Source organism: Microcaecilia unicolor, chromosome 9, assembly GCF_901765095.1.
Source record: "Microcaecilia unicolor chromosome 9, aMicUni1.1, whole genome shotgun sequence".
NCBI classification, from domain to species: domain Eukaryota; kingdom Metazoa; phylum Chordata; class Amphibia; order Gymnophiona; family Siphonopidae; genus Microcaecilia; species Microcaecilia unicolor.
In genome coordinates this window covers 83,095,832-83,119,587 of record NC_044039.1, presented here as the reverse complement: position 1 = coordinate 83,119,587, position 23,756 = coordinate 83,095,832, and the positions used below count along the sequence as shown (strand labels likewise).

Sequence of the window (23,756 nt, the reverse complement as noted above, 5' to 3'; positions counted from 1 at the left end):
ATGGTATTTGTTCATACTTTGTATTTGTTCATACCGGAATCGGCTAATGCCGTTTATGGTACTATGTAAGCTGCATTGAGCATGCAAAGAGGTGGGAAAATGTGGGCTACAAATATAACAAACAAATAAATAAATAAATATTAGTGCTTAGTCGCTAGCCAGATGACTATCAGGCTAATTTTTGAAAGAGAAGGACGCCCATCTTTCAACACATATCGGAAGATGGGCGTCCTTCTCACAGGGTCATCCAAATCGGTATAATCGAAAGCCGATTTTGGATGTCCTCAACTGCTTTCCGTCGCAGGGTCGGCCAAAGTTCAAAGGGGTGTATCGGAGGCGTAGCGAAGGTGGGAATTGGGCGTGCCTAACACAAGGATGCCCTCGACCCATAATGGAAAAAAAAGGGTGTCCCTGACGAGCACTTGGACGACTTTACCTGGTGCTGTTTTTCTTACGACCAGGGCTTTTTTTGAGGGGGTACTTGGGGTACTGAGTACCGGCACCTTTCCATTGTCTGTTAAAATTGACCCACAGACCCCAAGTTTTAATGAAAGAGCTCAGGCTCTACACGCCAATTCTGCCTTGTCATAGATTCTGTGACAGGTTGCAGGCGGCCTGGCTATTGTGGGGTGGGTCCCTCAGTTGACACCCCATCTCTGACGGGTGGCCTGGCATTTGAGTACTGGCACCTTTTTTGCTAGAAAAAATGCACTGCTTACGACCAAGGCACAAAAAGGTGGCCGAAATGACCAGATGACGACCAAAGAGAATCAGGGATGACCTCTCCTTACTCCCCCAGTGGTCACTAACCCCCTACCACCCTCAAAAAACATCTTTCAAAATATTTTTTGCCAGCCTCAGATGTCATATTCAGCTCCATCACAGCAGTATGCAGGTACCTGGAGCAGTTTTAGTGGGTGCAGTGCACTTCAGAATCAGGCAAGCAGACCCAGGCCCATCCCCCTCCCTACCTGTTACGTTTGTGGAGGAAACAGCGAGCCCTCCAAAACCCACCAGAAACCCACAGTACCCACATCTAGGTGCCCCCCTTCACCTGTAAGGGCTATGGTAGTGGTGTACAGTTGTGGGTAGTGGGTTTTAGGGGGGCTTTTGGGGGGGGCTCAGCGCACAAGGTAAGGGAGCTAAGTTCCTGGGAGCATTTTATGAAATCCACTGCAGTGCCCCCTAGGGTGCCCGGTTGGTGTCCTGGCATGTGAGGGGGACCAGTGCACTAGAAATGCTGGCTCCTCCCACAACCAAAGGACTTGCATTTGGTCGTTTCTGAGATGGCGGTCCTGGTTTCCATTATCGCCGAAAATCAGAAACAACCAAGTCTAGGACGGCCATCTCTAAAGGACGACCAAAAATTTAGATTTGGGCGTCTCGGACCGTATTATCGAAACGAAAGATGGACGTCCATCTTGTTTCAATAATACGGGTTTCCCGCCCCTCCATCAGGACGTTTTGCTGAGGACGTCCTCAACAAAACTTGGGCGTTCCCTTTCGATTATACCCACTCTATGTCATGTGACATAGTTGGTCAGCGCCAATATTCAGCGCCTAGCCGGCTAGGTTTGGTGGCCAAATATGGCCATGTTAATAGGTGGAATATCTTTGGCAATTTCAACTTAACCGGCTAGCGCTGAATATCGGCTGGCAGGTTAAGTTCAAAAACTAGCTAAAATCAATGGGATTATTCAGTAGCCGGTCACCAGAAATGGCCCTCCACAGTCTGAATATTGGGCCCTGAGACTTTTATAAATAAAAGACGGAAAGTACCACCAAACAAACACATACTTGGTGCAATGCATAACAAAAAAAGACCATTTTATAAATGAACACATTCAAATAAAGTATAGCATCAGTAGGGGTGTATATGTAGGTTAGAAAAGTGGACTGTGAAGCAGGGAAGCCTGGTTCAAATCCCACTGTAAATCTCTGTGTTCTTGGGCAAGTTATTTAACTCTCTATTGCCTCAGCTACAAGCTTAGATTATAAATTCACCAGGAGAAGGAGATACTTATTGTACCTTATGTAACTCACCTTGAGTTACAACTGAAAAGGTAGAGCTAAATCCAAATACCCTTTCTCCTACATGCACATCTAAATAAAACCTCTGTAAGCCTGCATGTGCAAGAGCAGCTAATTAGGACATTGTCCTTCAAAAGTCTCTTTCTTCTCTGGGAAGTGGTTTTGAATGCCAGAGGTAAGTACTATGCCCCCTTTCAAGCACTCCTCTGAACCCCAGACCCAAACCATATGTAAAGTTTGGGGGCGAACTGCTCACAAAGAAGATATAGAAATGCGGTATTCATGGTTAGCTACCTCGTTAGTGAGTCATCCTGTACCAGTCCTGATAAGGAATACCATCTGGATGGTTCAGGGTCCCTCATTATCTGAGGTTGTATATCATCTGCAGGACAGGTGTATATGCCACCTGATTGGTCTGGAGCAGAGCAAGTTATCTGACATCCCTGAAAACATCCAGCTATCTGGCCTGGCTCGCTGTCACAAGTTTAGCCAGCTTTAGAAGGTAGTGTTCTGGCACAACATTTGCATCAGGTGTACAGAGAAATTAATGAACTAAAAGCAGAAATAAACCATAAATGGCAGCACTGTCCACTACAGGAAAAATAAACACATGGGGGGGGGGGGGGGGAGCAAAAAAACCAACCCAAAAACAGAATCACAAGAAAGCCTATGAACCTCTATACAACAATTTAACAAAATACCTAACAAAAAAAAATCTCTGAATTCCATTCATATGCACTAAAACATAGTGCTCATATACTTTATCTAGTCTGGTTCCTTGTGCTCAAGTGTTATCAGAAGCCTAACATCAAAATAAAAAAATAAGTCAGCCCATAAATAAATTAAAATAAGATTAAATAAAACCCTGAAAATGTCTGTGGAAATAGCAGTGCGCAACACACCTTGCAGCACCAAGGAGGGAACTTAAACTAAACTGTAAAAATAAAATAACTCATTTATACTTTATGAAACAATTCCCAACATCCAAAAAAAAAGACAGAAAATCAGGCATCTACACAGGATTGGAAGCCTTACAAACATTGGATTTTCTCTACAATCACCACTGAAATCAATAAGGCAATGTTAGCACCAGTGTGGCTTCTGGAACTTCCCACTGGATAGGTCTGGAAAAATAAAAGCCCTTAGGGAGGTTACCTATGGATAGGACCATCCTAATTTTGAAAGTAACTCATAGCACCTGATGTCCTAAAAATGTTTGATTCTTTTTTTTTTTTAATCTTAATTCTTTATTCAATTTAAACATATTATACAAGAAAAACATCTTGATGGAAAAGCATCATAAAAATAAGGATAATCATATTACAGAAAATGTAAGTACATTTTTCCTTTAAATAGGCAATGATACTCAAGTCCATAATTTAGGATCCAAGATTTAGGAATTCAAGGAGTAAATCATGTAAAAATACAAAAGGAAAAATATATAACTAACGAATCACATTATTCTTACTAAGTGGAGTTAATATAATTATAGTTTAACGCTTATCCCTAGTCAACGATGCTATCAGGGCTGTCAGATGTGAAGGTTCTGTAAAGACATATTTCTTCTCAACAAGTCTTATTATGCACTTGCAGGGGTATCTTAAAAAAAAGGTGCCCCCCAAGCGCAGTACTTCAGACTTAAGGAGCAAAAATTGTTTCCTTCGTCTACGAGTCTCCTTGGAGACATCAGGAAATAATAATACTTTAAAACCCAAAAAGGGTTTATCTTTATTTCGGAAAAATAGACGAAAGATCCAACCTTTATCGGGTAATAATGCAGTGGTTGCGACCAAAGTCGCCGCCACTGCTAATTCTGTGTCAGAAGTCTCAAGCAAACGGGATACATCTAATGGGTTTTCCAAATTTTGATTCGGTTCCTTTCCTGGTATATAATATGCTAAGGTAAATGGGGGCAAATTATGTTCTGGTATATTCAGGATTTCTCGCATATATCGTTTTAACATGTCAAGAGGAGTAACAGTCATAATCCTAGGAAAGTTAACAAATCTTAGATTATGATTTTTGGTATAATTATCAAACATTTCAGTTTTTCTCCTAAGATTTGTTAAATCATTTGTCATCAACATTTGTACTGATTCCAGTTTCATAACTCTTTGTTCCATTTTCTCTCCTTTATCTTCAATAAGTTTAGTCTTTTCCTCTATCTCTTGTATAGCAGTTTCCAATGAATTTACTTTAGGTACAGTCTCATTAATTTGCTTCAAAAAAGTCTGTCCCAGATTAGAAACCAAATCCCATAAAGCGTCGAGTGCAACCTCTTTTGGCTTGACTACTAACTCAACTGGAATCGCAAACCTTTCAGAAGACTTTACAGGTGGCTTATCCTGACCCTCGGTTCCTGCCTCCTCAGTTCGTGGCGGTCTCACAGGCTCAAGGCCCTCCATTCCTCTCTCTGTTAGAAACGAACCTTCAACTCGGCGTTCTTCCGGGTCAGTAATACCCTCGCGGGGAGACCCCGTCGAGTCATCGAGAAAGGAGCTCGCTCCAACCGGCTGAGGAGGTGGGGTGCGCATAGCGGGGCTCAGCGTGGTCTCTAAGCCAGGGAAGCGATTCTCCTAGAACGCCGACGCTCCCTTCTGGCAGCATTTCGCTATCCAAATTAACCCTCTGCAGGTCTCAGAATCTCTCAATAGATCCAGTAGGAAAGGAGTCAACGGCGAGGCTCTAGCCGCTATCTTCCCTCTGCGCTTAGGCATTGTATATCGGAGGTGAGAATCACAGCAACTTAGTAAGATGCGGCCATCTTGGATCCCAGCGCGCTCCATGTTTGATTCTTTTAAATACCCTTTAAATAAACCTTGCACACACAAAATTATTTTTTAATGCTAGGGTCCTCCTTGTGGGTCAGCACCTAAGAAAAAGATTTAGGTGTCATTGTAGATAATAAGCTGAAATCTTCTGCTCAATGTGTGGTGGCAGCCAAAAATGAAAACAGGATTCTAGGAATTGTTAGGAAAGGGATGATGAATAAGACCAAAAATACTATAATACCTCTCTATCGCTCCATGGTGTGATCTCACCTTGAGTACTGTGTTCAGTTCTGGTCGCTGTATCTCAAAAAAGATATAGCGGGAATTAGAAAAGGTTCAAAGAAGAGCGACCAACATAGGCGGTCGGTGGCCCAACTGTTTAGGGAGGCTAAAGGGGGCGGGGTTAGGGGTGGAGCCAGGGGCAGAGCTTATAGCCACAATTAACACAGAAAAAAATAAGTAAAAATAAAATAGTCACAATACCTTTTATTAAATTTAGATATTAGACATGTATCATATGTCAAAGAATAAAGTGGTTGCTCAAAGCATATACTAACCACAATCGCTCAACTGCAAAACCCTATGCACAAATTTGTGCAAAAACACACTCAGAACCTTACTGTACCATAACACTAGGCAGACCCTAATACACCAATATACCACCCATATAGAAAATGCAGACCGTCAACAATATGAAACAAGGGATCATAATATCACAATTCTCATGTAGAGCCACAAAACACCCTTTTAGGGTGGATAGTGTTCACAATGAGCTCCTTTTATTAACAACTATATGTAGATCCTTCAAGAGGTAGTGTGTCATGATTTACGCTGTACACCCTTTCTGATGTTTTGGTGCCACCTCAGTAAGCCCAACACACAATCTCTCCACTGCAAAACACTATACACAACTGTGCAAAAACACACTCATAACCTTAGCAAACCATAACAGCACTAATTCCAAGGACAGGACGAGCTACAACCTTATGCGTGGAAAAGCAGCACTGTAATTACTCCGGGCTCTAAAACACCAGTACACAACCTAGTGAAACAAAAAAAAAAACCCCAAAAAGGGCTGTAAATACTACACACTAGTAGAATACTGCACCTTGATTACACATGAAAAACACATGACACAACAGATATGAAGGCAAAACTGGAAAGTTACCTCAAGAAGTCAGATTCAGCATGCAGCAATACTAGAAAAATTGAAACTTACATGCAAAATATCACAGATGCACATTTCCAAAAGCTGACATATTCCAGTTAATAAATTCTGAATAAAATACTTTTTTCTACCTTTGTTGTCTGATCATTTAGTTTTTCTATTCGCTTTGGTCCCAGTGTCTTCTTTCCATTTGATATTTTTTCTCTCAACATGTCCACCATCCTCCTGTGTCCTTATGCGTCCTGTCTACCATCTGTAGCCCTGTCCCTATCCTTTCTCCAGTTTCAGCATCTGCCCTCAAAGTGTTCCAGTCCAGCCCTTAAATTCAGCAATTTTCCCTCCATCCATATCCAGCATGTCTCCTCCATCCATGTGCATGAACTTCCTCTGTCTTTCCTCCCCTCCATCCATGTCCAGCATTTCTCCTCTCTCCCTTCCACTCCATCCATGTGCATCTCCTTCCTTTGTCTGTCCTTCCCTCCATCCTGGTCCAACATTTCTCCTCTCTTCCCTTCCCTCCATCCATCCATGTCTTTCTCTTCTACCCTTCCATCCAGTGTCATCCTTCTTTCTCTCTCCATCCTTCTACCCATTACCCTCTCCCAATCCTTCCTATTGTCTCCCTCTATCTCCCCTTCCTTCTAAACAGTTCTCTCTCTCGACCCTTTTCCATTCAGCATGTCCTCTCTATCCCCATCCTTCCAGTGTCTTTCCTCTTTCCCTCCCTACCCTTACGTCCAGTGTCTTCCCTCTTTCTGCCTCCTCCTTCCAGCATTTTCCCTCTTTCTCCCTCCTCTCATTCAGCATTTCTCCGTCTGACAGCTAGGGTCTCCCCCAGTTTTTCCCCAGCAGCTTCTCTCTCTCTCTCTCCTGTCCATGTCCCCTCTTTCTCTCCCCATCTTTCCACTAATCTCTCTCTCTCTCTCCTCTTCCATCCAGCATCTTCTCTCTGGCTCTCCCCTGCTCTCTTCCATGTCCCCTCTTTCTCTCCCCATCTCTCTCTGACTCTCCCCTGCTCTTTTGCATGTTCCTGGCTCTCCCCTGCACTTTTCCACTTTCTCTCTCTCTCTCTCCTCCAGCGTCCTCATGCATCTCTCCTCTCCCTCATGCATCCCACCTTTCTCTTCCCTCCCCTTCTTGCTTCCATCACTCTCACTCCTTTCTCCACCCCCCCTTTTCCCATTCCTTGCCATTGCTTTCCTTCCTCCCTCTTCCCCTTAGATGTGGCACCTCACATCCTCCTCTCTCCACCCCCTTTCCCTTTGGTCTGGCAGCTGGCTGGCATGATGCATCGCTCTCCCCCTCGCTCCCCCCCCCCTGGACTAGTTCGGTATCGCTCTCCCCCTGCGCTCCTGTCATGTCTTTGAACTTCGAGGCTTCCTTCCGGTGGTAGCAGCAGCAGCATCGGCAATGATGTAAGCGCTGCTTTCAGCCTGCCCCGGAAGCACTCTCTGTACAGTTTCCCGCGTAGGAGGGATGCTGTCCAGAGAGTGCTTCCGGGGCAGGCTGAAAGCAGCGCTTACATCATTGCCGATGCTGCTGCTGCTGCTACCGGAAGGAATCTTCGACGTTCAAAGACGACGTGACAGGACAGGAGCAGAGGGGGAGAACGATACTGCAGTAGTCGGGGGGGGGGGGGGCGGTAAAGATCGCAGGTCCACGCACCAGTCGGGGGGGAAGGGAGGGAGATGTTCAAGGCAGCAGGAGCTGCACCCGGGGTGGTCCGCCCCGCCCTTGCTGCACTTCTGGCTAGCCTCCCCAAGCCTCTTATACCGGGCGCCTATGGTGACCAAAATGATAAAGGGGATAGAACTCCACTCAAATGAGGGAAGGCTAAAGAGGTCAGGGCTCTTCAGCTTGGAAAAAAGATGGATGAGGGGGAGATATGACTGAGGTCTACAAAATTCTGAGTGGTGTAAAACGAGTAGAAGTGAATAAAATTTTTACTCCTTCCAAAAGTACAAAGTCTAGGGACTCAAGGAAGTTGCATGAAAATACTTTTAAAACAAATAGGAGGAAATATCTTTTCACTTGACAAATAGTTAAGCTCTGAAACTCTTTGCCGGAGGATGTAGTAACAGCGGTTAGCTTATCTGGGTTTAAAAAAGGTTTGGACAAGTTCCTGGAGGCAAAGTCCATAGTCTGCTATTGAGACAGACATGGGAAAGCTACTGCTTGCCCTTGGATTGGTAGCTTGGAATGTTGCTACTATGATACTGGGCTAGATGGACCATTGATCTGATTCAGTATGGCTATTCTCATGTTCAAATGAGTATCCTTAAAAAGGGGTCAGTCTATGTCCCCACCTTTGAAATGAGTGGCGCATCTAATCCGATATACCTAGACTTCTAGAAAATTCTGCACTTGCCTAAATAGTTATTTTTATTTAAAAAACAAGCTAAAATATCCTAATATAGATTATCAGGCATCAAAAGATTCTGATGAAGAGCAGAAGTTGAAGAATTCCCAAGACAGCAGAAGAGAGAGAGAAATATCCCAGTATCTAATATTTTATCTTTTTGGGAATTTTTGGAATTTAAAATGTCTGTGAAGCTAGATGGAAAAAGACACTTATGCTGGCATAAAGCATTTAAGTAGGACCTAAAAGCAAGACTTTTCTCTGCCACTGAAGACCCACCTACAGAAGGTAAGAACAGGTCTCTCCAGATATACAGGCCTTGGCAGGTACAAAGGGTGTCATGACTCTTGAAGCTTGGTAATTAGAAGCCCCAATATCATGGAGTATAACCCTGGCACAGCAATCACCTGAAGTCTCTATTATTTTATGAAGTCTCTTTTATTGAATAAATCACAGATAATTTACTCACAGATAGATATTCAGGATACAGAGACTTCTTAATCTGGAGGCTGTGGGAGGTGGAGATCTGAAGAGAGGTAGTTGTATTGCAGGGGGAGGGGAAGGTAGTTGAACAGCTAGAAATAGTCCAAAGCTGGGTGACTGGAATGTGCGATATCTCATTTGGAAGGAGATATTCTCAGGGTAAAAAACAGGTTCTTTACAGGGAGTTCTCAGCAGGACAGAGCTGTGTGGAGCCAGATGGTGTTAGCTCCATGTCCCTGGCTATAATGGTGAAAGAAGCCCCGCGTGGCTGAAAGGACAAAGAAGTGGTGGGGCTTCACACAGGGAGGAGCAGATAGAGACCAATGGGGACAGAGCCTGCCATCGGATAGCAAGGGGTAGTCCTAGAGATAGGAGGGAAAGGTCATATCTGGCTGACCTCTGAGGACAGATAGTAAGACTGAACAGGAAGACAAAAGAGCCAAGCTTGGCAGAGAGAGAGAGAGAGAGAGAGAGAGAGAGAGAGAGAGAGAGAGAGAGAGAGAGAAGGTCTGGGCAGCCTCACAACCAGTGGTAACAGTTCTTACACAGCCAAACAAGTGTGGTTGCACTGCCTGTGAACTACATTACCCACAGTGCATTGCTCATGTATTCCAGTGAGAAACTGCCGCAATGATAGTCCTTGGGACTGAGAATAACAGTAAAGGCATTACACACATTTTAGGATCACGTTATAAACTAGTGCGAGGCTGTCGGAGGACAGAACAAAGGGGTCCATTATATTTACATTTGTTCTCTTCTCCTTCTTGTTGCTTGTTATTTTATTCTATCATTCATTTTTTTAAAGTATTGCAAAAGGCACCCTTTCATTTGCAGCTTCTGTTCGACCCTCTGATGTTAATCAAGGTTGGCAATAATACATAGATGGTCATTTTAGAACAATGGTTCTCAACCCAGTCCTTGGGGCACACATGGAGGGGCATAATCGAAAGGGACACCCAAGTTTCCTGAGGACGTCCTCGTAGGACATCCCCAGACAGGGGCGGGGAAACCCGTATTATCAACACAAGATGGACACCCATCTTTCATTTCGATAATACGGTCAGGGATGCCCAAATCGCAAAATTTAGGTCGAGCTTAGAGATGGTCATCCCCGATTTAAGGTGATAATGGAAACCGAGGACGCCCATCTCAGAAACGACCAAATCCAAGCCATTTGGTCGTGGGAGGAGCCAGCATTCGTAGTACACTGGTCCCCCTGACATGCCAGGACACCAACCGAGCACCCTAGGGGGCACTGCAGTGGACTTCAGAAATTGCTCCCAGGTGCATAGCTCCCTTACCTTGTGTGCTGAGCCCCCATAACCCCCCCTCCCCAGCAAAAAAACCCACTCCCCACAATTGTACACCACTACCATAGCCCTAAGGGGTGAAGGGGGGCACCTACATGTGGGTACAGTGGGTTTCTGGTGGGTTTTGAAGGGCTCACATTTACCACCACAAGTGTAACAGGCTCCGTATTTGGAAGCATCTTTTGTAAAATACTGGTGGGAACTGTGAATATCCCAATCTGGATGTTCTGACTCCAGCCTTTGAATACTATATGTAAAATGGGCTTACACCCTTCAAAGCTGCATTTGATGACTGAAGAGAAAGACAAAAACAATTGAACTGTTAATTACAAACAGTGATAGCTGGGCTATCCCAATTGTCTTTGTTCTAAAAAAATTTCCTTTCATTTCCATGGGAAAGCAGAGTTTACAGTTTCTCTCTGGTTCATGCCCCATGGGCTAATTTGGGTAGGAGACCTGCAGAGGCTCAAATGTTAGAGGAACAGTTAAACCAGTAATTGTATCTATGGTAACACTTATATGTTTCTTCAGGGCGCCACTAAATGTCATTTGAACTCTGACACCCTAGTTTAGGGGAAGGAAACTATGATTCATGAAAGCCACCAATAGTCTAGTTTTCAGGGAAACCATAATAAATAATCTGTTTCTTAGATTAAACATACACAAAAGTATGTCATGACAATTCATGGTGTACAGCATGAAAAACAGATTGATTTTTGGCCCACAAGCATCAGGTTTGAGCACCACTGGCCTAATTAAAACCCTTTAGTGTCAAGTTCCCGTAATAAGCCATATGGGAACATTGGACACTAAAGAGTAAAGGAGACTTGTACCCTAAGATAGTTAGTCTTACTACAGAAAGAGTAAATACTATAATGGGTTCAAAAGAGTGCTGTGTACTCAGCCTTCCCCATCTGTCTACTTTGAAGTCAGAATTTTTGCCAGAGGGTCTCATAATGTCAAAAATCAAAGACACTTGTGCTTAGCTCATTTTGATTCATTATGATAACCTGACTTCATGGGCAGTAAAATTAGTCCCTATGAATTCTTTGCCTTACAATACTTACTGCAACAGCCCTTCAGTGACTGTACAATTATCCAATGGATTTCATCAAGAGTTATTAGTGACCTCTTTACCACGTGTGCTCTCGAGATACAAGCGCAGATTATTGACTGTCCATTTTCCTCCATGGATGTGATTGTAATCATCCTGCATGAAAAAAAAAGCATCAGTTACTCAAAGGAGACCAGAATTAATGATGTAACCATTTCTATGTTGGTTAATAACATCTTTATTATCAAGTGCTACACAGAGTCAAAAATCCACATGAAAGCTGGAATATAAAATAAACTTTTTCATTATCATTGCAGATGAGTAACAACAGGCTGAAATTATTAAAGTGATATAAACAAGTAGTTATTCCATTCACTCACCAGTTAGGGCATTCCTGTGATGATACAAAAGCCACTCTGTTTTCTGACTGCCAAGTCACAGAAACTCGGCTAACTATTTAGGAATGATTTAGCTCCTTATTCTGTCAATGGAAATCTACACAACAGCAACAGATTACAAAAAAGGAAGAACAAGTCAGCCAATCTAGGTCTTCTGCTTTCTGAACTGACTGTGACTGGAGATGCCATGGAGGCAGTGTTTACAGTCCCTGGGGGAGGGACTTCTTGTCTGCTCGAGTTCCACCTAACGGCTGGATTCAAGGCTTATGATTGCAGGCTCCTGGGAGAAGTCAAAGGGGCCAATTTTATAACTGAGCAACACAGTTTAGATGCCCACTTTATGCAGGCTGTGAATCTATTCTGAACAGGTTAAACCACTTTGAACATTGACCCCATTGAATCTAATTATCAAAATCTGAGGGCGAGTCCATATCCAATTAAGCTCCATGACCTTATGCTCAAATATCTGAAGTACCTAGCCTCTGGGAGAATTCAGGGCTTGGAAGAACTAGTTCTTTACTATGATTAAATGTTGGTGCAAAATAGGGTTTACACCTGCTGTGTAGCATCTAGATTTCTTAGCCTTCTTTTCCTATCCTGTTATAGAATTGCCTCTATATGTTATTTTAGAAAAGGTCTTCATTTGCTGAGCCTTTTCCAAGCTACTAAGGATTTTTATTTTTAATGCCACAGACTTAAATGTCCCTGTTGCATCCTAAGTGGAGTGGAGGAGTAGCCTAGTGGTTAGTATAGCAGACCTTGATGCTGGCAAACTGGGTTCAAATCCCACTGCAGCTCCTTGTGACTCTGTACAAGTCACTTAATCTTCCATTACCCTAGGTACAAATAAGTACCTGTATATACTATGTAAACCACCTTGAGTAGAGAGGTGTGGTAGCTGTGTTAGTCCACTTTTAAAAGTAATTCAATAGAAATATATCCAGTGCAAACTATGCCAAAACATTTCGCAGGACCCCACGGTCATTCACAAAGGAAAAAATTCAGCATCAAGGAATCTTTCACGTGCTCATCTTCCAATGTGATATATATCATTCAGTGTAAAAAATGCAACAAAGGCTGCTACATTGGAGAAACCAGTCAGATGCTAAAGAAGAGATTTAATTTACATAGACACCATATGAAAAATGCCAGTACTAATAAAGATGTCACATCTGTGGGGCAGCACTTTACAAAACCAGAACACTGTACCAGTGACTTCATGGTAAGAATCTTAAAAGGGAACTTTAAACTTTAAAACACTACAGGAACGTAAGACCTTTGAAGTCAGAATGATTACATATTTTGACACCCACCAGGCAGGACTTAAAGATCTGGGTTTTCTAGCCCATTATAAACATAAAATTATACTGCTTTGAAAATCATACTGCTTCGTCACCCTCTTGTCTCCATGCATATCTCACCTGTCCCTCTTCCTGTCTCTCACCTATCCACCCCCATCCTGTTAGACTGTCACTGGAATGCTTTGATGTTTCATTTATATACACTGTCATCTTACCAACATTTGCTATTTCCGATTTGACAAAGAAGGGCAACCTTCGAAAGCTAATCAAGAAATGTATTAAGTTATGTCCAATAAAAAAGGTATCATCTTATTTTCTTTTCCATGTTTTATTTCTATTGATTACCTCTAAACCACCTTGAAAACCACAGAAAGGCAGTATATCAAGTCCCAGTCCCTTAAATGCTCTGTACAAAATTATCTCAAAATGCAGTACATTCCCAAAAGACTCCCTTTGAAATTCATTTTAGGTATATATCATAAAATAAATATATTTGGAAGATTACCTCAGGAGCTTCCTTGTAATTACACTGAACTTCTGGATGCTGTCAGGTTAGTAAATTAGCCACATACAGGAGAGGCAAAACCAGTAATTCCCTAGATTTGTTTGCTGTTTTCTCAGCAATCACTTGGAATTTCAACATGAAACTTTACAGCTTTATTTGTTGTTACTATCTACACTTAAGTGTCAAGTTGAATGACAATACTTTAAATACAGCAAAGTTACAGACTTTTTAGCATGACCACCCAACAATTTTTGCACATTCAAAATATTTGAACTGTAAAACTAACATTATTTGAAAAAAAAAAAAAAAACGACGACTGTAGTGTACCAGCTTAGTGTTAATGATGTCACAATGATGTAGCCTTTTGTAAACAATTTGAATTTGAATAATTGTATTCGATAATAAGATAATTTACAGAAAAAGCATTCTGGATCGGAACAGCAATCATGGACAAGGTGGCTGCAGATGATCTAGGACAGCCTGTCATAGGGACCAATCAGCAAGGCTGTTAAGAACTTTTCAAAGCAACTGAAGGCCTGTGTTAAAGCTAGGGGACTACACTTTGAGCCTTCACAGTGACTGCAAAATTCAGACACATTGGTAATTATATCGTTGAATGACATTATTTTACTTTGTTTAGCTCAAACATTTTTAACACTCAAAAATCTCTAGGCAGTAACACTAAAGTGGACAGTTAACACACAGCTTAAGATAATTATTTATTTGTTACATTTGTACCCCGCGCTTTCCCACTCAAAGCAGGTTCAATGCGGCTTACATAGTAATTGGGATTACAAAGTATTGGTGGAGAGAAATAAGTTGAGTATTATCGGAGTAATAAAAGAAATAGGAATGGAGAAATGCAGGGATGAGGGGAGTAGGAGAAGTATGAGCAAGGGTAAGTGAGCAATTGGAGGGTAGATGAGGCGGACGGGAATTGGCAAGAGTGAAGGGAGTAGGAGAGGTGTAAGTAAGGGTAGGTGAGCATTGAGGGAGGGCTCGATGAGGCGAAAGGGGATAGAAATAGGGGATAAGCAGTGGAAAATGAGGCGGGAGATGTAGTCTAGGTCGTTGTCATTGTCTCCTGGATATGTGATGAATAGATGGGTTTGTGGGAATTAATCTGGATTGTTTGGGTAGGCTTGCCTGAACAGATGGGTTTTTAGTGATTGTTTAATAGTAATCAGGGAGTATGATGACTAAATAACAGGCCCTTTTATTAAAGGGTTGCTGTAGAACTAAAAAATGAACTTGCGGAGCTACTGTTAGAAATATGCAATCTGTCCCTAAAATCGAGTGTAGTACCGGAAGACTGGAGGGTAGCCAATGTTACTCCGATTTTTAAGAAGGGTTCCAGAGGAGATCCGGGAAATTATAGACCGGTGAGTCTGACGTCGGTGCCGGGCAAGATGATGGAGGCTATTATTAAGAATAAAATTGCAGAGCATATACAAAAACATGGACTGATGAGACAAAGTCAGCACGGATTTAGTGAAGGGAAGTCTTGCCTCACCAATCTAATGCATTTTTTTTTGAGGGGGTAAGCAAACATGTGGACAATGGGGAGCCGGTTGATATTGTATATCTGGATTTTCAGAAGGCGTTTGACAAAGTGCCGCACGAAAGACTCCTGAAGAAATTGCAGAGTCATGGAATCGGAGGTAGGGTATTATTATGGATTAAGAACTGGTTGAAAGATAGGAAGCAGAGAGTAGGATTGCGTGGCCAGTATTCTCAGTGGAGGAGGGTAGTTAGTGGGGTCCCGCAGGGGTCTGTTCTGGGTCCGTTGCTTTTTAATGTATTTATAAATGACCTAGAGATGGGAATAACTAGTGAGGTAATTAAATTCGCCGATGACACAAAATTATTCAGGGTCGTCAGTCACAGGAGGAATGTGAACGATTACAGGAGGACCTTGCGAGACTGGGAGAATGGGCGTGCAAGTGGCAGATGAAGTTCAATGTTGACAAGGTGCAAAGTGATGCATGTGGGTAAGAGGAACCCGAATTATAGCTACGTCTTGCAAGGTTCCGCGTTAGGAGTTACGGATCAAGAAAGGGATCTGGGTGTCGTCGTCGATGATACGCTGAAACCTTCTGCTCAGTGTGCTGCTGCGGCTAGGAAAGCGAATAGAATGTTGGGTGTTATTAGGAAGGGTATGGAGCCAGGTGTGCGGATGTTATAATGCCGTTGTATCGCTCCATGGTGCGACCGCACCTGGAGTATTGTGTTCAGTACTGGTCTCCGTATCTCAAAAAAGATATAGTAGAATTGGAAAAGGTACAGCGAAGGGCGACAAAAATGATAGTGGGGATGGGACGACTTTCCTATGAAGAGAGGCTGAGAAGGCTAGGGCTTTCAGCTTGGAGAAGAGACGGCTGAGGGGAGATATGATAGAAGTGTATAAAATAATGAGTGGAATGGATCGGGTGGATGTGAAGCGACTGTTCACGCTATCCAAAAATACTAGGACTAGAGGGCATGAGTTGAAGCTACAGTGTGGTAAATTAAAACGAATCGGAGAAAATTTTTCTTCACCCAACGTGTAATTAGACTCTGGAATTCGTTGCCGGAGAACGTGGTACGGGCGGTTAGCTTGACGGAGTTTTAAAAGGGGTTAGATAGATTCCTAAGGACAAGTCCATAGACCGCTATTAAATGGACTTGGAAAAATTCCGCATTTTTAGGTATAACTTGTCTGGAATGTTTTTACGTTTGGGGAGCGTGCCAGGTGCCCTTGACCTGGATTGGCCACTGTCGGTGACAGGATGCTGGGCTAGATGGACCTTTGGTCTTTCCCAGTATGGCACTACTTATGTACTATGTACTTATGGCAACCCAGAACTACTGCCAGCCCAATGCGGTTGCCGGCAGTTGTTCCACCCCAGCACGCGCCATTTCCAGCACTAGCGGAAATATTTAAAAACTATATCTGCAGGGGGTTACCTGGCGGTAACTGGGCAGCATCACACACCACACGGTTGCCGCCAGGTTACTGCAGGAGCCCCCAATGCCACTTCAATGGGTAGTGGTAAGTCCCCCTCCCCCCAATGGCTGCATGGCATGTTCAAACTTAGCACATGGCCATTTCTTTTTTCAGCCTTTTTACCTGCTGCAGTAAAAGGGACCCTGGTGCATGGCAAAAACAGTCACCACAGCTAGCTCAGGGCCCCTTTTATCACAGCTTGTGTTTGTGCAGCGCTGCGTACGCCTTGTAGCACTATAGAAATGCTAAATAGTAGTAGTAGTAGCTTAGTAAAAGGGCCCCTAAATATGTAAAATTTTCATTGAAATTCAAAGCAGTTGCTGAGAAAACTACAAAAAACTGTAAGGGGTAACTTTTTTTTGTGCCTCACCCTGTATTTCCTCACAATCAGATCCTTTTCAGAAGGGTTTTAAAAACATACTCAGCTTTGAAAGATCATGAAACAGCATCAAGAACAGAAGGTGGTATTGTTTTTAGCACCAATCAGAGGATTAAGAATGAGCACTGGGTTGATTTTCTGACAGTGTCTCCACAGCAGGGCTGGGAATCATTTTGACATGGGGCATATTAGTGGCTTTTGCTTGCTGCAGGGCTTAAGTGCTAAATCCCCTCAGAGCACAATTTGAGAGTGAAATGGAGGTGTCGTCCTTGGACAACTTTACTGTAAAATATATTGAACAGAAATGAAACTGCAATGTTTTTTTTTAACAAACATTTTAGGATAAAATATTTTTTTAATGATGCATTGCAATCTTGGACATGTATATTCATTGCTAATCTTGACAATAAAAAAGATTTAAAAATAACAATTAAAAAAAATGTTCCTCTGCAGCTTCACTTCTGCTCAGTATTAATAGTAAGCCACTGGAAATTAAAAGATGTTTGAAGAAAGACAAGTTTTAATTTACTGTAGCCCATGAGTCAAGAAGTTTTACATTAAAATTAAAGTTTACCTTACTTCATACATACTAATTTGCTGTGCTTTACTGTTTTAAATGGTGGTGGTGGCAGAGGGTAATAATAGTAATCTTTTTAATGCAAACCACCGCCTCTCCTCCCTTCTGAAACAGACTTGCAGTGGCAGTCTCAGGCAGGACCTGCAGTGAAGAACAGAGAAACATTCCACCGCAGCAGTGTTCTTTCGCAGCAGTGTTCTTTCGTTTGCCAGCAACACCATCAAAGGCTTGTATTGTCTGTGCGAAGGCACATGTGATGTCAGGCTCTTGTTGATACGGTGCTAGAGATACATATGACACTTTAATATTGGTGAGCTCGTAAATAAAGCTAAAAGTGGCATTTTTAAAAAAGGAGAACTGGCTAGATAAAACTGTCCTATGGGCTAGTTCGGGACCATGGGCTCTAGTTTACCCACACTCTGCTCCATGTAATACTGCTTACTATATATATTTTGAGAGCAATTTTCAAAAGGTATTTACCAGAGCAAATGGTTATTTACATGAGTAAACAGGCTGTCTGACAATCACCAACCGTTTCTGTAAGTGAAAATGCACATATTGTTCCATAGAATGTACTTTTACATGCATGGCCTGTGTGGATAGGCAGACTAGATAGGTTAGATGGTTGTTTTCCATCATCATGTTCTATCTGTTTATTGTGAATACATGCATGCATGTGAAATCAACTGAAGTAATATCTACATAGATTTGTAGAATAATAGCATTTATTAAGATTCCTACAACCAGCCAACTCACTAAAACATAAGAACATAAAAACATAAGCGTTGCCATACTGGGACAGACTTAAGGTCCATCAAGCCCAGCATCCTGTTCCCAACAGTGGCCAATCCAGGTTACAAGTACCTGGCAAGATCCCAAAACAATACAATACATTTTATGCTGCTTATCCTAGAAATAAGCAGTGGATTTTACCAAAGGCCAGCTGAATACTGGCTAATGGACTTTTCTTTTAGAAGTTAGCCAAACCTTTTTTAAACCACGCTAAGCTAAGCTTTTACCACTGAACACAAGAACAGGAAAATCTAACTAAAAATCATATTAATTATATTTTCTTTTTTAGCCCCCGGAAGTTTCTTTCTTCTTCTTTTGGCTTTTAGCTCAAATGAAACTGGACTTTACTGGGCTGCAATAGTCATAAGCCTTTTTTTTGTACCTTCCTGGGTTTTAACTCCTGCTTTATAAATTCTCCTATGCTTGTTTCATAAGCAGACTGGAGTACATTCTATGCCATCTACAAATGAGGATACAATATCAATAAACTAACCAGAAACAACATCGATAACAAGATATCTCCTTAAAATTTACAGCATCAGCCTGATGATCAGAATCCACCACTGAAACTACACGATCCTCTTGTTTTTGTTGTGTCTTATCTGCCTATCTTGATTGTAAGCTCCATGAAGCAGAAACTATCCATGATGGGGATAACTTTGTAAAAAGCATTTTCCGCATGTGTAGACTCTATCTTATTCAGTTCCTCTGGTAATCTGAAAGAGTTATGTAACATACCTCTTCCAGTTATCTGCTCCCTCTTGTCATGTGTTCTTGTCATTGCAAATATCACTACAGGCAGATCAGTTCATACCAGGATTGCAGCCATTATAGATGATATGACCTCTCTGCCACTTCTTCCATCTAGTTCTAATTTTACAGTCCCTTTTGCCCCTATGCCTGTTTCTGGGGTTGCCTACATCCTCCCCCATCACTTGCTCAATTGTGCTAGTGGGTCCTTCCCAAATGCCAGTATAGTCTCAGTGGAAGGCCACCAGTGGCATTCTTTTGAGATACCACCTGGGGTGGCACTGTCCAAAACTCTATTCTCTTTGAGACTATTCACCGTTCCATGATCCTCTTCCATCCAGCTTGGTGAAAGATCCTTCTTTGGGGCAACTCATTTTCAGTCAATCACTGTCCAATAAGTGGAGCAGCATTTTAGAAAGAACATCCAACTCAGAATATGGACGTCCAAGTTTGTGCGTCACATATGGATGTCTATTTCCCATATATTTTAGAATAGGATCTGCTGACATACTACTTTTTCTAAAACACATGAGAAACGGATGTCCAAGTTCTGGCTACATCCAGCGTGAACATCCATTTTAAAAACTGAAATGACCAAATTATGAACTGGCAGCATAAGAATGTCCATATTTATAAAATGGCCACACAGACATCCATGTGGAGGAGTATCTGAATGGTTAGAGCAGCTAGCAGAAAACCAGGACAGAGAAGTAGAGGTCAATGGTTCAATGGCGAGTCCTCCAAGGATGGAAAATACCTATTGTGACTTCTCTTACTGCCTCCAGTGGAGAACTGCTCAGAGCACCTTTCTGTAATCTGGACATGCCAAGTACCAGGTCTAAATATGGATGGCCATCTTTTTTGGACATGGTTGTCCTTTCCCCTTCTGAAATCAGAGCTGGACATCCATATTTTGGTCTCTTTCTAGTCCCACCCAAAACACACCCAGATCATGCCCCTTTGCCATATGAATGTACTGCAGTTTTAGACATCCATATCTTGGCTTTATAAAACTGGGATTTGGTCAGCGATGCAATATGGATATCTCAATGCTGGTTTTCAGACATCCAAACAACCAATAAAGCTTGTAAAGTGGGCATCTACTTTTCTTATAGAATATATATGCAGGTATACAGTACACTTAAATGCGGATGTGAGCACTTACGCCAGCCACAGAGCTGATATAATGTTGTGGCTAAGTTCTAGTGATACCACACGTAACTTACAGCATTCTCTAAGTTACCCATGTAATTGTTGTGCTTTGCCTAAGCTCTGCCCAGATGCTGCTCATTGTACACCCATCATCAAACTATGCACTATTAACATACACACATAGTTACAGAATAGCGTTTAGGTGGTGTGCTAATATATATGCACGTGTGCATTTACATGCACATATGATAATATTTTAAACATTTACACACATAACTAGCACATAAATGTTAGCACCTTAGGGTTAACAACAAGACAACTGAAGTGGGCAAAGAAACAATGTCTCAAGAGTAATCACAGGAGCAAAAGAGGAGTGGGAACAGAACCAGGCTCTTCAATGACAGACAGGAAACAATCGAATACCAAAATGTAATTTATTGACGACTCAACAAGGTACCCTGTTTCGGTACATTTTGGTATTCAATTGTTTCCTGTCTGTCATTAAAGAGCCTGGTTCTGTTCCCACTTCTCTTTTGCTCCAGCACCTTAGGGTTAGCACCTTTGTAGTTAGAACTACTCCCCAAGAGCCTTTTCCCATCCTGATGGAAGACTGCCCTTACCCGCCCCCTATCGAAGAGCCACTTTGACTCTTAAATTGGAAAACTACAGACCGAAAGTTGTTTACAGTCAATTCTGTCCTTCTCTTATCATTGTCAATCAGGTTTCATGTAGGTTTCAGCAAGACCCTCCTTTGGGCTAGTCTGTTTAATGTTTATTACATTTTAATGTACCACCTTTGTGTGGGCACATACCGAAGCTGTAAAGATTCAACCCTGGTCCTCCTAAACCTAAGCATACCCTTTGATGTGATTGACCACTGATTACTGCTGGCAAGATTGGAAAGGCTTTCATTAAGAGGTAGCATTCTACATGGTTCAGGTCTTTCTGAGAGAGAGGTCTTGCCAGGTCATCTTGGGCTCAACTGTTTCTTCCCCCAGACCAGTGCAATGTGGAGTACTGCAGGGCTCTATCCTATCCTTTCTTATTTTTATCCCTTTTCTCTCCCCCTCTTCTCTCTTTCTCATTCAGACCTGCTAAATTCTGTTATGTAGGGTGACATCCAAATACACTTCTATGCCAATTATTTATTCCAGACATCAGGGCTCTTAACTCATGCCTTGATTCAGCTGCTTCTCAGCTTAAAGCTCATAGTTAAAATTGAATCTACCATAGTTCCCAAAATCAAAGACTTTCCACTACCAGTAACGGATGTGGTCAATGTCTTGGGAGTGAGGTCAGACTTCCATTTAACGTTCAACAAATACATTAGCTATCTATTCAGTATAGGATTATTTATAAAATTCTACTAATGATTTTTAAATCAATTAAGAGGTTAACAGCCCTACTGTTTGATCTACATTGACACTGCATTCCTCTATTAAATCTACTCATGCTTGCATATGTGATTTTTGTGTTGTCCCTGATGGTAGTGTTGTCTGGAAGGTGAAATCAATGATAGAGCATTTTCAGTAACTGTTCTACAAATGGAGAGCAATCTGCCTAATATAAGATATATTTATGACTATGTTACTTTTCACAGGAAGGTGAAGACATATTTATTTGTGAAGGCTTTTAATGTAGCTTAAGCATATGTCAATGTGCCAGAAATACTTCTGATTGTGTTTCTGATTCTGTTATTGTTAGTAGAAACACCCGTCGGGGGAGGGGGTAGCAATCTTTGCCCATGACTCAGTACCTGCTATTTAACTTTAATTGGACTTTATGTCTTACCCAGAACACCTTCTTCTGAAAATTTTCTCACTGATTCCCTTTCATGTCCTCCTTATCTATTTCCCTCCATCATTTAATTCAGATTCTTGGTCTAGCCTTACCCAATCCTTGTCAGAAGTGGTAACTAGATTTTCTAACCTCATTGTTTTAAGTGACTTCAATTTCCATGTTAACAATCCTCAACGCTATGACAGATCATTCCTTTCCCTCTTGTCTGACCAGTCTCATTCAACATGTTGCTGGACATTCCCTGGACTTAGTCCTTTCTTCATTTTTGGATCCCCAGTTTCTATTACATGATTTCTCCTCTATAGACGTCCCTTGGCCAGACCAGTTTCTCATCTTCTGCCTTATATGTCCCTGTTCCTGAACCCTCGTTACCCTCCATTGATCTTTCTTTTTCTCAGTATCTTGCCATACAGTTACAGCAAAGAAAGTTCCTTACCATATGTTAACTGATTGCAGATGATGTAATGCAGTTAGCTACAACTATTGAGGAAACATAAAATGCAGTTATAATATGTGGCAACTACCTCTGAGTTAACTGTAAGATGCAGTCCTTACTCATTCTCCGCCTTACGTAAGAGCATTAGAAAACCAATGGTCCATCCAGCCTAGTACCCTGCTTGCAACAGTGGTCAATCCAGGTCACAAGTACCTGGCAGAAACCCAAACAGAAGCAACATTCCATGCTACCAGTCCCAGGGCAAGCAGTGGCTTCTTCAATGTCCATCTCAATAACAGACTATCAGGCTTATTTTCAAAAGAGAAGGGCACCCATCTTTCGACACAAATCGCAAGATGGGCGTCCTTCTCCCAGGGTCGCCCAAATCAGCATAATCGAAAGCCGATTCTGGGCGTCCTCAACTGCTTTCCGTCGCGGGGATGACCAAGTTCACAGGAGCTTGTCGGAAGCATAGCAAAGGCAGGACTGGGACGTGCCTAAAACATGGGCGTCCTCAACCGATAATGGAATAAAGAAGGGTGTCCCTGACGAGCACTTGGGCGACTTTACTTGGTCCATTTTTTGTTATGACCAAGCCTCAAAATGTGCCCGAACTGACCAGTGACCACCGGAGGGAATCGGGGATGATCTCCCCTTACTCCCCCAGTGGTCACCAACCCCCTCCCACCCTAAAAAAAAAAACTTTAAAAATATTTATTGCCAGCTTCTATGCCAGCCTCAAATTACTACTACTACTACTACTATTTAGCATTTCTATAGCGCTACAAGGCATACGCAGCGCTGCACAAACATAGAAGAAAGACAGTCCCTGCTCAAAGAGCTTACAATCTAATAGACAAAAAATAAATAAAGTAAGCAAATCAAATCAATTAATGTGAACGGGAAGGAAGAGAGGAGGGTAGGTGGAGGCGAGTGGTTACAAGTGGTTAAGAGTCAAAAGCAATGTTAAGAGGTGGGCTTTCAGTCTAGATTTAAAGGTGGCCAAGGATGGGGCAAGATGTAGGGGCTCAGGAAGTTTATTCCAGGCGTAGGGTGCAGCGAGACAGAAGGTGCGAAGTTTGGAGTTGGCAGTAGTGGAGAAGGGAACAGATAAGAAGGATTTATCCATGGAGCGGAGTGCACGGGAAGGGGTGTAGGGATGGACGAGTGTGGAGAGATACTGGGGAGCAGCAGAGTGAGTACATTTGTCATACCCAGCTCCATGACAGCAGTATGCAGGTCCCTGGAGCAGTTTTAGTGGGTACTGCAGTGCACTTCAGGCAGGCGGACCCAGGCCCATCCCCCCCTACCTGTTACACTTGTGGTGGTAAATGTGAGCCCTTCAAAACCCAACACAAACCCACTGTAACCACATGTAGGTGCCTCCCTTCACCCCTTAGGGCTATAGTAGTGGTGTACAGTTGTGGGGAGTGGGGTTTGGGGGGCTCAGCACACAAGGTAAGGGAGCTATGTGTCAGGTTCTCAGGTTCAGAGCCAGCGGGGA

At 42.5% G+C, this 23,756-nt stretch overlaps 1 protein-coding gene across 1 annotated transcript in view; it reads right to left on the bottom strand.

The window, feature by feature from the left end:
• Window positions 1-23,756, bottom strand: part of TTLL1 (tubulin tyrosine ligase like 1) — a 131,219-nt gene that overhangs the window by 20,052 nt on the left and 87,411 nt on the right. Inside the window, 3 exon segments of the mRNA XM_030215397.1 lie at window positions 5,906-5,910; window positions 11,196-11,239; window positions 11,241-11,332. Coding sequence (XP_030071257.1) covers window positions 5,906-5,910; window positions 11,196-11,239; window positions 11,241-11,332 — 141 coding nt within the window.